This window comes from Mauremys mutica, chromosome 4 (assembly GCF_020497125.1).
Source record: "Mauremys mutica isolate MM-2020 ecotype Southern chromosome 4, ASM2049712v1, whole genome shotgun sequence".
Lineage (NCBI taxonomy): Eukaryota > Metazoa > Chordata > Testudines > Geoemydidae > Mauremys > Mauremys mutica.
The window spans coordinates 92,465,268-92,480,955 of NC_059075.1; the positions used below are offsets into that span (position 1 = coordinate 92,465,268).

The 15,688-nt window shown below is 41.9% G+C and overlaps 1 protein-coding gene across 1 annotated transcript; it reads left to right on the forward strand.

Moving 5' to 3' along the window:
• The first annotated feature begins 447 nt into the window (after nucleotides 1-447).
• On the forward strand, nucleotides 448-15,302 carry DEPDC7 (DEP domain containing 7). The gene is made up of 9 exons (XM_045012683.1): nucleotides 448-597; nucleotides 4,211-4,604; nucleotides 6,515-6,642; nucleotides 7,674-7,863; nucleotides 9,925-10,139; nucleotides 13,112-13,254; nucleotides 13,476-13,601; nucleotides 13,713-13,791; nucleotides 14,046-15,302. Exons 1-9 carry the CDS (start codon nucleotides 525-527, stop codon nucleotides 14,258-14,260), a joined length of 1,563 nt encoding a protein of 520 aa, XP_044868618.1. The 5' UTR covers nucleotides 448-524; the 3' UTR covers nucleotides 14,261-15,302.
• The last annotated feature ends 386 nt before the right edge of the window (nucleotides 15,303-15,688 follow it).

The following is a 15,688-nucleotide window of genomic DNA, read 5'->3' on the forward strand; positions in this document are numbered from 1 at the left end:
TATTTTTAAAATACTGATAGAGGTGGGTCCATTGACTTCGGAGCAATTTTGAATTTATGCGAACTGCTTTGTCTTGCACTAACCTGTCAGCACTTTTCCCCCCAAATCCAACCTGAAGATAAGTGCGTGGCTCTGGCTTAGGTGCTAAAAGTCCTTACACGGGCAGGGAACCGTTTCCCCGGGTGCCTGGTTTTGATTTTATTATAACTGTCCCGTTTTAAATTATGTTTCCCCTTGTCCTTGAACAAGGGAGGCTAAATCTGGCGTCGGGGACAGGAGAGGCGGGGGCTCGTTCCCCCAGGCGCCGGGGTGCAGACGAGCTCCCTGCCCCGCCCCCGCTGCCTGTACCCCGCGTGCGAGCCGGGACTGGAACGCGGGGCGGATACATTGAGGACGGAGCGGGGCCGAGGAGAGCCAATCGGGAGGGCGCTGCTCAGGGAGGCCCCGCCCACCCGCTCGGCTGGAGCCCCGGCGGGCCGGCGGCGGCGGGCGCACTCCGCTCGCGGCGCTGGGAGCAGCCTGCCATGGCCGGCGTGCGGGAGAAGGCGGCAGCTTTGAATCTCTGCGCTGTGTACAGCCCGGCTAACAAGCCCCCGGGTACGGGGATGGGCGGGAGGAGGGAAGCGGGGGAGTGCGGGCTGCCTGGCTGGCTGGCCGGGAGTGCCCCGGGCGCTGCCCCGGCTCGGTCCTGCCGGTCCCGTCTCCGCACGCACCCGCGTGGAAAGCTGCTCGGAGCGGGGCCGGGTCTGCGCAGCGGGAACAGGAGAGCAGCGTGGGTGGGGGGACTGTCCTTGAACCTGTGGCTGGCAGCTGTAGGCGCTGCCTGCCTGTGGCTCTCCTCCCCCTGCCCCCTGCAGTTAGGTCTGAGCCCCTTTCCCCAGGCCTGCAAGGGTGGGGCTCACGCAGGTGTGTGTCTTTGGTGCCCCAAACCCATTCCCTAGGGCGATGTCTCTGCCCTGTGGGGGGCAGATCTCCCTGTCCCCAACCCCAGATGCTGGGAGAGGAAGGGTAGCTACCACCTTCCCTCTGCCCAGACCCTGGCATTGTGAGGGAGGGGAGATGAGGGGATCTAGTGTGGGTGTGAGCAGGTAACAGTCAACTCCATTCTGGGGGCGGTGTTGTGTACTCGGACCCTGGCACAGCATACTGTGGCGTCACTGTTTTTGTCCTGGTATCTGAGATGTTCCTGACTCTAGCAGCCCTGCTCCTTAGCCGGGTAGGATATGCACCTGGCTGACTACTTGTCCTATTGACACTATTTCAGAGCTTGCCTGGAGTTTCCTGAGTCCCAGACTCGTGGAGAAAAGTGTTTCTGCATAGGAGGCTAAGCATCTCTGGGTTACATGACAACCTTCCAAAGCTGCATATTGAGACTCTCTAGTTTTGTCTCTAGTAACTGGTATAGATTCAGAGGTACTTACAGACTGTGATCAAGTCATCCCTTAACCTGCTCTTTGTTAAGCTAAATTGGTTCAGCTGCTCAAGTCTGTCACTGTAAAACAGGTTTGCTACTCCTTTAATTGTTCTTGCGGCTCTTCTCTGAACCCTTTCCAATTTATCAACACTCTTCTTGAATTGTGGGCACCAGAAATGGACACAGTATTCCAGCAGTAGTGCTAAATTCAGAGGTAAAATAACCTCTCTACTCCTATTCTCGATTCCCTGGTTTGTGTGTCCAAGAATTGCATTAGCTCTTTTTGGCCATAGCATCAACTTGAGAACTCCTGTTGAGCTGATTATCTACCACTGCCCCTAAATCTTTTTCAGTCACTGCTTCTCAGGATAGAGTTCTCCATCCCCTGTAAAGATGGCCTATGTTATTTGGTCCTAGATGGTTATGTTTTCATTTAGCCATATTAGAACACACACTGTTTGCTTGTGCCCAGTTTACCAAGCAATTCATAGCCATCCGTGTCAGTGACTTGTCTTTATTATTTACCACTCCCCCAATTTTTGTGTCATCTGCAAACATTATCAGTGCTGATTTGTGTTTTCTTGCAGATCATTGATTAAAAATGTTAAATTGCTTAGGGTCAAGAACCAGTCTCTGCAGCACCCTATTAGAAACACATCCACTCAGTGATTCCCTGCTCACAATTGTTTTGAATCAGCCAGCTTTTAGTCTGTTTAATGTGTGCCATGTTAATTTTATATCATTCTACTTTTTTTTTAATTAAAATGTGTGGTACCAAGTCAAACACCTTTACAGAAGTCTAACTATATTCCATCAACACTATTATCTTTATCAACCAAACTTGTAATCTCATTAAAAAAAAGTCAAGTTAGTTTAATGGGATCTATTTTCCATAAGCCCCTGGTATTGATATTAATTATAATACCCTCTTTTAATTCTTTATTAACTGAGTCCTGTATCAGCTGCTCTGTTATCTTGCCCAGGATCAATGTCAGCCTGATCACCTAGGCCTATGATCACCTAGTTCATCCTGTTTATCCTTTTTTAAATGTTGGCACAGCATTAGATTCCCCCCTCCTCCCCAATCTTCTGGAACTTCTCCAGTGTTCCAAGACTTCTTGAAATTCACATTAACATTAACCTAATTTGGTTACAAGGATTATGAATGTGATGCCTCTCTGCCCCTATCTCCATAGTACCAGAGTGCCCCAGAACATAAACTGATACCAGCAGGTTTCTCCTGAGCAGAGTTATTTTTTCTAATGTCCGCTTCATTAGTGTTAACTTTGAGCTGAAAGTTGAATTTATCAGTCAATGAATATTGCTGCTGCAAGGGTATGTGCTGCTGGATAGCCATGACTGACCCAGTGGACGTTGACAATACTTTCTTAACTCCTGAATTTTGCTTCCGTAAGTGAAACGGCCATATATTTAATAAAAGGGGCGATGTAACTCTGCTTTATGATCCGTTTGGCTGCTTGTGGAAGTTAGTATGTGTAAATGCTACAGAGGTTTGGGGGGCATGTGTATACTAGAGAGGATGTGCTTCTTACCTGTCTTGGTGGGATTTCTATCAGAAATCTGTATGAAAATTAACATGGCGAACATATCTTCCCCTCCTCCTGCCACACTCACTGGGTAGTGTGTAGTAATAGGGAGTTAGCTAATTGTAGCACAACTCCTTTCTAAAAAAAGAGACTAAAGAAATTGTCCTAGCATTGTTTCGCAGCGGGATAAATCTGTCCCATCCCCCTCCCGAGATGAAAACCTGTAAACTGTTTCATTTGATGGGCCTTTTGTGCATCTAGATTTAACTAAGTTTACAGCCCAGGTAACTTTTTAAAGGGAAAAACAAAACAAAAAAAACCACACACATGCTGTTTCACTCCTTTTCCCACCAAAATTGGGAGTAAAAGAGTTAGTTGAAAATAACTTCCCCACGGTAGTCTCTTCTTAAATTGTTTTTTTGCAAAAAGAAAAAAACATGACTAATACAATTAGAAAAGAGTAAGTGAATAGAGACATCTGAAAATAATTATTTGTCATACGTAGGCCTGTCAGTTACTAGTGTGTAACTTGCAACAAGTTCAAAAGTGGCAAGCTAGTAATATTCTGCAGCTTTTCTTGGGGACTGACTGGCTAAGTCAATTAGTAATAGGAATATGGAGCTTTTGCCTCTAGATTATTGGTCTGAATCCAAGCCAGAGTTGTAATGACCGAAAGCTGTTTCAGCTGATAGGTGTTCAGTAGCATGTATGAGATAAGTTGATGACCTTGGACCAGTGCTTAGTGGACAAGTGTCCAGAAAACACCTGTCCCTGTGTTTTTTTTGGGTTTTTTTTAAAGGGAGTGGGGGTGGCATCCTATTGACAGCCATAGCAGAGAAGCCAGAGAGTTCCAGACATGCAACTGCTGGGATTATAGGGTTCATAGTTTTTAACTTGCTGGTGGTTTTAAATTCTGGAGAAGGTAAATGTCTGTGTAAGTGGTCCTCTATATATACCCCATGGTGGTTGTCAGTGGTGTCTTGAACAATGTACTTTGAGAGTGGAAAATCACAGGATGCTTCCAGTTAAGGGGCAGCAGAACTTTAGCTGTGAATAAGTAACAGGCTGAGGTGCTGGGGGATAGGGCATGCAAATGTATGCTGGTTTCATGCATAGACTTTTTTTTTTTCTTGGCTGAGTGATAGTCTACCCTGAAGAGAGTATATAATTCTGAAAAACTGCACAGCAGGCTATCAGCCTGTCACAGTAAATGCCGTTACTAATGCTTTCCCTGTCCTTCTGCCATTAGGTTTCAGCTTAGCACAAAAGCCATTTGGAGCAACATACGTATGGAGCAGCATCATCAATGCGCTTCAGACTCAAGTGGAAGTGAAAAAGCGGCGACAGAACCTGAAATGCTATAATAACTGTTTTATTGGCTCTGATGCAGTGGATGTCATCTTTGCTCACCTCCTCCAGAACAAATATTTCGGGGATGTAGATATTTCCCGTGCTAAAGTAGTGCGAGTGTGTCAAGCACTGATGGATTACAAAGTGTTTGAGGCAGTTTCAACTAGAGTCTTTGGAAAAGACAAACGGTCTGGGTTTGAAGATAGTAGCTGCAGCCTCTATAGATTGACAAATGTACCTAGCCCAGAAGACGGTCCATTTGAAAAAGAATACGGGCACTGTACCCCTCAAAGGTTAGTACTCAGTGGTATGAGAAGATAAGATGCTTTGCAGTGGGCAAATAATGCTATTTTTTGTGGGTTGTGTATTTAGGTTTTCTTGAAAGGCATCCAGCTCATTCCTTCCATCCACAAAACCAGTAGAGAATGAGTGGCTTTTACCTGTCAGAACCACATCTTCAAATGGAAAAGTTCAGTCTCCATGTCAGTTCAGTCCTTGCCTTCTCTGTCCAAGCAGTCACAAGGACTGAAATCAAGGAGCTAGTTGTGGGGAAGAGGAGATGGGATGCTTATCCACTAAGAGGTGGATTGAGACCATCAGTCTCATCTAATGGAGGTATCTGATCACTAATCACATGGAATAATATTCAATCACTGCAATTCTGGTGTGGATTTAGGCTAGTAATCCAGAGGTTGTCTCCTTACCAATTGATTGTGCCATGCAGTCCCCAAGAAAAACTGCAAAATTATTACTGTCTTGCCACTTTTGGAAGTCCCTATCTGTTAAAAGGACTTGTGTAAATTAGGTCCCAATTTCATCTTTTTAAACCCTTAAAACAACTACTTTACGTATACAGAGGTCTGTCTTCTGAGTAGCTGCAGCTGTAGCCCACACTTCTGCAAAGTTTGCACATAAAACCAGAAAGCAAGACTAATACGGGTAGTCTGGCTGTCCATAGCTAGATAAATGCAAAAAAAATTACCATCTTAAAACATTATACGTATTCCTATGTTGATGAATGTTTGAAGAAATTTGATATATAAATGTTACTGGGCCAAATTTGTCCCTGGCATAATTCCACTGACTTTATTTTTGGGATGAATTTGGCCCATTGTCTTTATACTTCTATAAAGCAGTCCTTTACTTTCTATTCCTAGCTGCTTAAAGCAGAAATGATTGACCAGCGGGAGTTACTATGGTATTTCTCCCAGCATATGGCAGATAGCTGAAAAGAAGGAAAGACATTCAGATCCAGGAGGCTATGACTGGAATCAAGTAAAATATGGAAGTGGGTGGAGAGGGAGCAGGGACAGAAGGGCTAACAGCCTACAAGCATTTGTGTTCATGTTAAGTTTGTCTCACAGGCTATGTCTGTACTGCCTTAGCAATGATGTGTTGCCAGTGAGTGGCTACCACCTCTTATTGCTTCACAAACTATCTCCTAATCCCAATAAATCCTTCACCAAGGGTGTGTGTGTGGGGGGGGTGTGCTGTGTCTGGAACATCCCATTCTCCTGTCTCTTTCTCCCATTTTTTTCAGAGGTCTTTTTGGAAGAGAACTCCCTGCTGCTTTAGGGGGACCTGCCAAGTCCAGACCTGAAATGGGAGGCAGGGCTGAATCAGTACATACGCTCATGGGTTTTAGCTGGGTGCTGATAAGTGGCTGTGTCCATATGTGTTGCCTGTGGCTACAGGGAAGGCAGAAAAGCTTTCCAAACATGAAAGCAGTGCACTGCTCCCTGATATCTGTGCAGCCTAGGATGGAGAGTAGTGGCAGTGAGCTAGGGATATTGGTGACTTGCTTTCTTCCCTCCTCTCTAGCACTCTGTGCAGCTGTGTCACTTGGTGCTGTTCTGTTTTACTCCATGAACAAGTAGTAAGGAAGTGAAATGAATCTCAGTTTCCCTTGTATTGTTCAAACTGGAGCAGAGCAATGAAAGCAAAGGGAATTTTAACAAGAAGCTCACAGAGGTACTTTTACTCTACTTTCATCAGTCTTTAGGAGTTTTATGCGCTCTCTCCCTGCCATCCCCCCTCCATTGTTCTGCAGTAGCATTCATAAGATTTTTTAAAAATTAAAGCTCTTTATTAATTGGCACCAAGAGTAGTCACTGTTTCATGTGTACAGATTTGATTTTTAGTATGTAAATGGGCCCTTATTTCTGAAGTCCTGATATTGGATCACCCTTTCTCTTTGTCTCAGACTTGAGAAAATGGCATTTAATCCTCCTCCAGTCAAATCAGAAAGCTTAGAAGATCTCTGGGAAAACTTGAGTCTAAAACCTGCTAATGCTCCCGAAGTAAACCTCTCTGCAAGTTTGTCTCGTCAAGGTAAGCCAAATAAGATGTCACAACTACTTGTGGGGCGAGGAGGAAGGTAATTATTCTGGTACGGCAGGCATACACCTTTCCAGTCTTAAACTGGAGGAAAGGTGTTAAACTAGACTCTCTCTCTTCAGTGTGTTTGTTATGAAACACAAGGAGAACATTGTGCACTGAAGTTTTGTTTTAACTTAGATTCTAACAGAGAACAGTTATCTCCAGTTTAAACAATACATCAGTGTAGAAATTTCGGAGGGAGAACACGCCACTGTCGTGGGCTGGCATAGATTCAGACTGGAGTCAGAAATCCTCCCTGTTTGTCAATTAACATCTTAAGCTATGGTCACACCTGACTTCATCATGGACCTAACTCATTGTTGGCTCGAACCCTCTTCCTAGCCCCCAAAATGTGCACATGCTCTACCCCGTCTCCAACCTTTCCCCTTAATTGTTTTATATGAGAGGGCTTAAAATAGTGGCTGACAGTTCGTGTTTTCTCACTCAATTTAAACTTCTTGTAAAAGTTAGATTATTGGATTATTGCTAGATATTTCCTTCTTTGGCTTGATTAAAATATACTTTCTGGAAACTACAGTAGACTGGTCTTTTATTTTTCAGTTATGGAAGCCTTAAATGTGGTAGGGATCTACAGCTAAGAGTCATTGTTTGAGCTTCAGAATCTTCAACAAACCTTTCTTTCTTCAGAAGCCCCTATGAGTATGAATTACCTGACTTGATTCCTTATCTATGACAAAGATTGCTTGCACCTTAGAGTACAAAGAATGTAAAGCATTTCAGACTTACCCAAAGGTAATTCTCCTACTCTAACAGCTAACTAAACAAATTCTTTTCTCTTGCTGTGATAAAGTGCACTTAAAGTCGATAAGGAATCCACTCCTTGTTACTGGAACCCCCTGCTAAGAAAACACTGAAATCTGTTAGAGGAAAGAAAAATATTGTAACTTGTATAATCTTTCTTGACTCTTCACTTCACTAGCAGGATCTCACTGCTTGTCTTTATACACTCCAACCTCTCCCAGTTATTAATGAAGTATGGCAAGAACAAACAATTGCTCGTCTGCTGCAGCTTGTGGACCTTCCACTTCTTGACTCTTTACTTGAACATCAAGGGGTTAGGTCCAAGCTTCCCCAACCCAAGAAGGAGGCGGGATACATCATCACAAGCAACTACATAGACAGAGAAATTCTCAAGGCTTTCAGTGACTCTCAGTAAGTAGAAACTTATTTAACTGTGAGGGCAGGAAGCATTTTTGGACCTGTCTCTTCCTAAATCACATAGAAGCCTAGCACAATGGGCCTGTTTTTGATTCATCCATAGGCACGACAGTAAAAAACGTAATAAAATCAGCCTCCCTTATTGCATGAAAGACAACAGGCATGGTATCTATCCATTAGAATTGACTGGGTTGAATAGTGATATAGTTTAAGCTAACATCTGATTCAACAGAGACCATTACTGCTGAACCCTGGAAGGCCTCTGAAAACACTGATAGTTAAGTAAGGAACAAAAGTGCCCAAATGTCTTAAAATTAACTTTTAAAATGGCAGCAAAATACTACTAGTTTTTCATTTGACTTAGCAAAGTGGTGAGTTCTCCAGTAAGGGCTACCTTATTACATGGAGATGCCAACACCCAAAATAGGGTTTAACTTTCCAACACTTGTGTTGTGTGTTGTTCACAGTCTACAAGTCAAGAAGCTATTGGACAGAACTGGAGACCAGACCTGGGACCGTGTTTAATTATTTCTCCAGCACAGAGATATAAGCTTGTCCATCAGCCACTTTCAATTATGGTCTATTTTTATTCTAAGTAAAGGGATTTCTACAGGTGGTGAACTGACTTTTTCTTTTAGTTGATCATTCTTTTAGTGCGAGGTGGTAGGAACTCTGGTTTGATAGGAAACTTTTGAGTTGAGTCTATAGCAGTGGTCCCCAAACTGTGGGGCGTGCCCCACAAGGAGGGCATGGAGGAATGTTCAGGGAGTGCCTGGCGGGTCCTGGGCCAGCCCCCCAGGAGGCGGGGAGGACCCCCTGGCTGGCTGGACCCCAGCCCAAGATCCCCTGCTGAACCAACTGCGCAGTAATGGAGGGGGATATGTGTGTGTGGACAGATTCTATTACTGGTAAAGGGGGATGCAGTAGGAAAAGTTTGGGCACTAGTGCTCTATGGGGAATTAGTTATAACTCATCCTCTTCTGCTGAGTATTCCAGATATGTCATTGGAATTACAGCAAATAATGGAAAATCAGCTGGAAAAGAATTAAGCGCACTTTTCCTTTTAATTTTAAAGTATTAACAGTGCAATCTTGTAATGTAGTTTATTTTTAACTAAGGGCTTGGTTGTAATTGTGTTACTGCTGTGTCAACTCCCTGAGGTTCTAAGAGGTTAGCATTGTTCAGCATGGAATTAAACTAGTCTTACAACTGAAGTATGCAAATATAAAAAGCATGCTGAGGTATGCAGTAAGCCAACATCTTCTGCCTTAAAATTATTAAATGTAGTTTTTAAGGGTTATCACTTCTGACCTGAATAGGTGCTAGTAAATTCTTTCAGAGTGGGGAGAAATTAATTGGACAGAGAAAAGCACCTGATTAGAGGAGGTGACAGTAGACAGTGAGGATAGGTAACATAAAATGTTTTGTTCAACTATACTGCGCAACAAAAAAAAGAACCTAAAACTAAGTGTGGTTGTGTAATTCCTTCTTTTGGATTCTGGAAACTCTTAATCAACCATGAGTGAACAGACTAAAAATCTCTTCAGTATACTGAAGATATTTCAAATACTTAATCATTAGTTTAAAAAAAGCTTAGCCTGAATTTGCATAGTCTGCTATTAAAAATACAGATTGAAACCCTGTCCTTATCTGTTAAGGTCAGATCAAAGTTCAGGAATCTCTGATCAGGTATGGTAATTACACCACATGCACCTAATACATAGAATGCCACTTTGACTTTGCTTGAAATACTTATAATCTCATTTAGTTGGACAAACAGAATCCTAAACTCCAGTTTTGAAAAGCAAATAATGGAGGAACTGACTTTTAAACCCTTAGCTTGATCCTAAACTCTCAGTCTAGATTCTTAGGCTTTGCCCATTACTATGATATCTGAGCACCAAACGTATTTTCATTTACTGGTTTGAACATTTACATGGATTTATTTGCAGTCTCCTTTGCCCTCTGGAGACAAAATTCAGCTGCCTGACTGTTTCATGTCTGTATCTTCATAGAATTATTTCTTAGTCTTTGGATAATGGTCTTTCTTTCTAGGACAGATGAATGGCTCTCTGCAGCAATAGATTGCTTGGAGTATCTTCCAGATCAAATGGTGGTGGATATAAGCAGAAATTTGCCTAGTCAACCTGATAAAGCAGACACATGGAAACTACTGCTGTTTGATACCATTGGTAGATGTTACAGCCAAAAGAAGGAGCCACTGTTAAGCCATGCATCTGACATCCACACAGGAATTGCAGAGCTGTTGGGTAAGTGAAAAGAAATTAAGCCGAGATCCTAGGTTCATCTGGTGAGTGGACAGCAGGACTTGGTACTTAGCTGTCAGGCTTCAGGTTTGACTGCTGTGCTACAAAGGTATAAACTCTAGTCCTAAAAACTAAGGCTATGTCTATATTACAGTTAATGTTGGCAAAACTTAGTCGCTCAGGGGTGTGAATATTCCATCCCTCCTGAGCGACATAAGTTACACACTGACATAAGCATCCATGTGCACCGTATGTGGCGGGAGAGCTTCTCCTGCTGTCATAGCTTATGCTGCTTGTGGGGGTGGATTTTTTGTTTTTATGCCAATGGGAGAGCTCTCTCCTGTCAGCATAGAGCATCTTATCCACATGCACTGCAGTGGCATGGATGTACTTAAATAGTGGTGCAGCCGTGGCCTAAATTTTGATCAAGAGAACTCTAATTTAGGAGCCTCAGGGCCAGATTGTCTACAGCTTTACACCTGTACAAAGTGGGTGTGAAACTCTAACATTTGGATGTGACTATACCTACTTTACACAGGTGTAAATGACTAGGCCTGATTCTCTACTGCTTTACATCTTGCATAATGTTACCATATCTACTTCTCTACAATTTCATTTTGGCGTATCTGTATTGGTCTGTTAGAATTTACTGGGTGTTCTTTTAAGCCTAGTTTGGTTTTCTTTAGGTAGATATGTGTATAGTTCGCTAGTGGCTCCCCCCACACTGTGGCTAATATCTTTCATTTAAAAATACTTCAGAGGTGAATAGCCTAATATGATTCACTTTAAATATAGCTATTAGCCAGGATGGGCAGGGATGGTGTCCCTAGCCTCTGTTTGCCAGAAACTGGGAATAAGCGACAGGGATTGGGTCACTTGATGATGATTTTCTGTTCTGTTCATTCCCTCTGGGGCACCTGGCATTGGCCACTGTTGGTAGATAGGATACTGGGCTAGATGGACCTTTGGTCTGACCCAGTATGGCCATTCTTATGATTATCTTTGCCATCTCCTCCAGCTGCTTCCACCATCACTGCCTCAGTCTTTTCTAGGTTTAGCTTTAGTCAGCTCACTCTCATCCATGCCCCAAACTTGACTAGACTTTACCTGAAGTGCATCATCTGAATCAGACAAGATAGAGGCATACAGCGGGGAGTCATCAACATACTGAAAACACAAAGCCCCATCTCTCCTTACTAATCCTCTTCTAAAGTGTGCTCGTTATTCAGAGAGTTACTGGAGGAGATTATCTTTAGTCCTGTGTAAATTAACTTTTAAATATTAAGTTCAGTTGGTGTCAGTAAGAACTTAAAAAGTAATTCCCTTTGAAGACACTACAAACTGTATTACATTGTGTATGTCTGGCACAACTGGAGGTCACGCCGATATCTTAGCTATTTTTGTAAAGTTGCCAAAGTTGAGTTGTAAAGTCAACCTTACAATCTTATTTTGTGGAATGTAAATTGCTAATTGAAGTTGACAAAGTGAGATCTCTTAAATATGAGTGTAAAGAGTCTCTGTGTAAAGTGTTCTAAAATGGCAAGCCAAACAGTCCTGTCACCAGACTTGTCAAATCTGATGATCATGGTACAGGTGGAAAACACCTGGAATCCGAGTATCCAGGGGGGTGGGGGTGGGGGTGGAATTGCTAAAGGTTGTTTGAGCATAAATGCAGCTTGACAGTGGCAATGATCATGTGTCATTTAAGAATACTGAAGAACTTACAGCAAACTGGCCTCTGAAATCATTCAGTGCATAGAATTCTATAGAAACTGCCTGAAGTAACACAAATGCAAAAATGAAATTATTTCAGTTAGGTGCTATGTTTAGTTTTGTGTTTATCTCTTTATCTCTGTTAGTATTCATCCTGTTGCTTTACGGGTTCAAAGCTGGTATAAAATTTAAATAGTTTTAAATCAACTGATAGAGAAATATTTTCCATTATAAACCTCAAATCTGTGTAAATCTATTTGACTGTATAATCTAATGGAAAAAAATAGTTTGATTACATAGAGACAAATTACTCCTAAATTTTAATACAAGAATCAATTATCTTTCTAAAACAGCAGCAGAGTGAAAGAGAAACTTGCTGTTTGCCCTGTGGATATGCTTAGGCCTGGTCTATGCTACAGAGTTAGGTTGACATAAGGCAGCTTACGTAGACGTAACTCTCTAAGCATCTACGCTGAACTGTAGCTCCCATTGATGTAACTCGTTGGGTACGTCCAGACTACCTGCCGGATCGACGGGTAGTGATCGATCTATCGGGGATTGATCTATCGCGTCTCATCTAGACGCGATAGATCGATCCACTAACGCACTCCCGTTGATGCCGGAACTCCACCAGGGTGAGCGGCGGAAGCGGAGTCAATAGGGGAGCCACAGCCGTCGATCCTGCGCCATGAGGATGGGAGGTAAGTCGAAATAAGATACATCGACTTCAGTCACGCTATTGCCGTAGCTGAAGTTGCATATCTTACATCGACACCCTTCTCCCCCCCCCCCCCCCCCCCCCGCCCAGTGTAGACCAGGCCATTCACTATGCTGACTTAACTCCACCTTCGTGAGAGGCATAGCGCTATGGTCAGTGTAGTTAAGTTAATGCAGTGTCAGTGTAGACACTCTGTTGCTTACATCAACCGCTGTTGCTTTTCAGAAGCCATCGCACAATGTCCCACACTGACAGTTAACTCAGTACAAGTGCACCTGGCGAGGACGCACACTGCTGATGCAAGGAGTGCAGTGTGGACATACAAAATTACTGTGGTGGCTGTGTGTCAGTGTAACTTTGGTCAACTTAATTTGGTAGTGTAGACTTGCCCTTATTCTTTGCTTAGATACGTCTAGCTTAATGGATAACTTTATCTGTTTTTTGTTGGTTGATTTACTAAAACTTAATGTTTCTGGACTTCGATCTTTCAAAAAAAGAAATATAATAGGAGCATGAACCTATTCAACTTTGTATTTTGTCCCAGTGAATGGAAAAACAGAACAGGCTTTAGAAGCAATTCAGCTCTACTTGAAGCTTTTGGATAGTCAAACTAGAGAGGAGTTTAGGAGGCTGTTGTACTTCATGGCTATTGCAGCACATCATTCTGAGTTCAAGTTGCAGAAAGAGGTAAATTTAACATCCAAGATTTCTAGCACTCTTATAACTTCTAACAGATTTGTAATATCTGGGGGGATTTACCTGTGTCGTCTTATAATTTAATGTTGACAGACTGTATACTAAAAAGTATGCTAAAATGAACAAGGTGATGCTTTTTTGTTAACCATACTTAGTAAATAAGAAAACTATAGCACTACTCTCTGACTATTCTCTGTCACTCTGTTTTATAGAGTGAAAACAGGATGGTTGTAAAAAGAACATTCTCTAAAGCTATTGTCAACAATAAAACTTTATCCAAAGGAAAAACTGACCTCCTAATTTTATTCTTGGTGGACCAGCAAAAAGACGTTTTAAAGGTAAGACTGAGAAAGCAGTCACCTTAGACATTTGAACTAATCTGCATCTCAGATCTACCTAAAACATTGACCATAGAAAATATTTGTATTTTCTACTCTCTCTTGTTCAAGATCCCAGGAACATTACATAAAATGGTTAGTGATAAGCTGATGGCTGTACAACAAGGACAAGATCCTAGTAAGGATACAGGTAAGTGTTTTAAAATTGCCTTTTAGACTATAGATAATGTGTTTTAAAAGTCATTCTCTTTGTAATCTGGACAAATATATGTAATTTCACTAAAAATGCAGTCTGAGACTGCATCAAAGGATCCTTTTTAAAACTGGGTGTGTCATGAAAGGTACAGAACCATCTTAAAGGCAAACATGCCTGTAAACTCTACAGGGTGGCTAACTCTGTCCTATTGTTTGTAAATTATCTGACTGTCTTTCACGTGTCTTTAGGCTACACCTTCTGCCAGAAACTTGATCAAAGTGAATATCACTACAGTGTACAGAAGACCACAAAAGCTGAGCTGTTAACTTTGCTCAAAACTATTGATGAAGACACAAAAATCTCTGCCAAGGAGAGAAAGAAACTGCTAGGTCAATTTCATAGTAGCAATCCAACTATCTTCATGCAATATTTTGGTGATAGAGTTACTAATATGTGTGTGTAATTTAAAATTAAAGAAATGTAATCTGTACAATAGTTTTCAGAACATTAATATGTCTTTTACAAAGATTTTGTATTCATCCACATAATAAAATTATTTTGAAGATGAATGGAATTTACAAGTAATCAAATTAAAAACTATAATCTTGGGCTTCAGCTGCTTTTATAAAGCAACGTGTGTTTATGGAACAGTTTGAGTGCTCATCTTAAATTTTTGTTGCTATATTGCCAAAACAAGCCTGTCTGATGGCAGAGAAATCTGAAACCAAGAATCCCAACTCATGTATTATTTTTAATATTACTTTCTTCAAACATGGAAGTAAAGTCCTGTGACAATGGTAAGCGAGTCACTTAGCAAAAGTATTTGCTTTTGGCTGTCTGGGACTGGTTCTGAGGTTGGTTTGTTTTTTTGTTTTTCCTCCTCCAGCAATTTTTAGAATCTTGAATCTTAGCCTAATCTAACTTCCCTTGTAAGACATAGTTCAAGGTAACATATCTTTCCTTTTTTTAATCAATGCAGTACCGTAGTAGTCTAGAAAATTGTGTAAACTCTTGTTTGGTATTCCACAACCTGTATCAAACTGCTAATTGAACTGTCGTCATGTTAAGATGACTCGTTGTGCCAATTTAAGCTTAATGGGGAAAATGACTTGATCATTAAGGGCCTGATACTTCTGTGTACACTCAGCTCCACTGACTTTAATGGTTTTAGAGTTTCCTGTAGAAAAGATTATATTTAGTTGTACCTGGATATCAACTGATTTAACAGAAAAGCCAGCCTATAAGTGCTTCAGTGAATCTTGGTTACTGCAAAATAATGGTCAGTGGTGGGGTGCTCTTAGTATGAACCATCTAGCTACAGTTAGTGATTTGGAACAAACACAAGGATTTTGAGTTCTATAATGTGGACATGTGATTTGTCCACATAATCCACAGTGAAACCCTGGAGGCTGCTATGTATCTTCCTATTGTGCTCTTAAAGATTAGAGAGGGAGCATAGTCATCAGTCTCCTCAATGACTTGGAGCCAACTTTGCCCTTACTTGGAGTTGAGAGGGTTTCACCAAGCTATTGGGGCAGTGCCAATAAAAAAACGCTTCCCTTCATTATGTATGTCCCTTGCTGTACAGTAACTGTAAATTGTTGTCTGCCTTCATTCGCGTGGAACGATGTAACTGAGAAACCATCTACTATTTAATTTGGCAGAGTAAGGATGGTGAATTAGTGTGCCATAATGCAAATAGCCATTGCCATATAGGGTTGCTGAACTACAGAGGCAAAAAAACTAGATGGCTGCTCCTCCAGCTCCCAGTGACTCTCTACTCCTTGTGCTCCTAAACATGAATTGTCCTGAAGAAAGATCAATAATAGCTGATGCTACTTAATGGGTCTGAAGTCGGTTGACTTTCGGGCACAGTGTTGACTCAGTGTAG

Bases quoted from the DNA above. Each gene is read 5' to 3' on its own strand.
- DEPDC7 (XM_045012683.1), top strand. From the start codon at position 525: ATGGCCGGCGTGCGGGAGAAGGCGGCAGCTTTGAATCTCTGCGCTGTG. The intron at 10,140-13,111 runs GTAAGTGAAAAG...ATTTTGTCCCAG, and splicing joins AGGAATTGCAGAGCTGTTGG to TGAATGGAAAAACAGAACAG. The intron at 13,255-13,475 runs GTAAATTTAACA...TCTGTTTTATAG, and splicing joins AGTTCAAGTTGCAGAAAGAG to AGTGAAAACAGGATGGTTGT.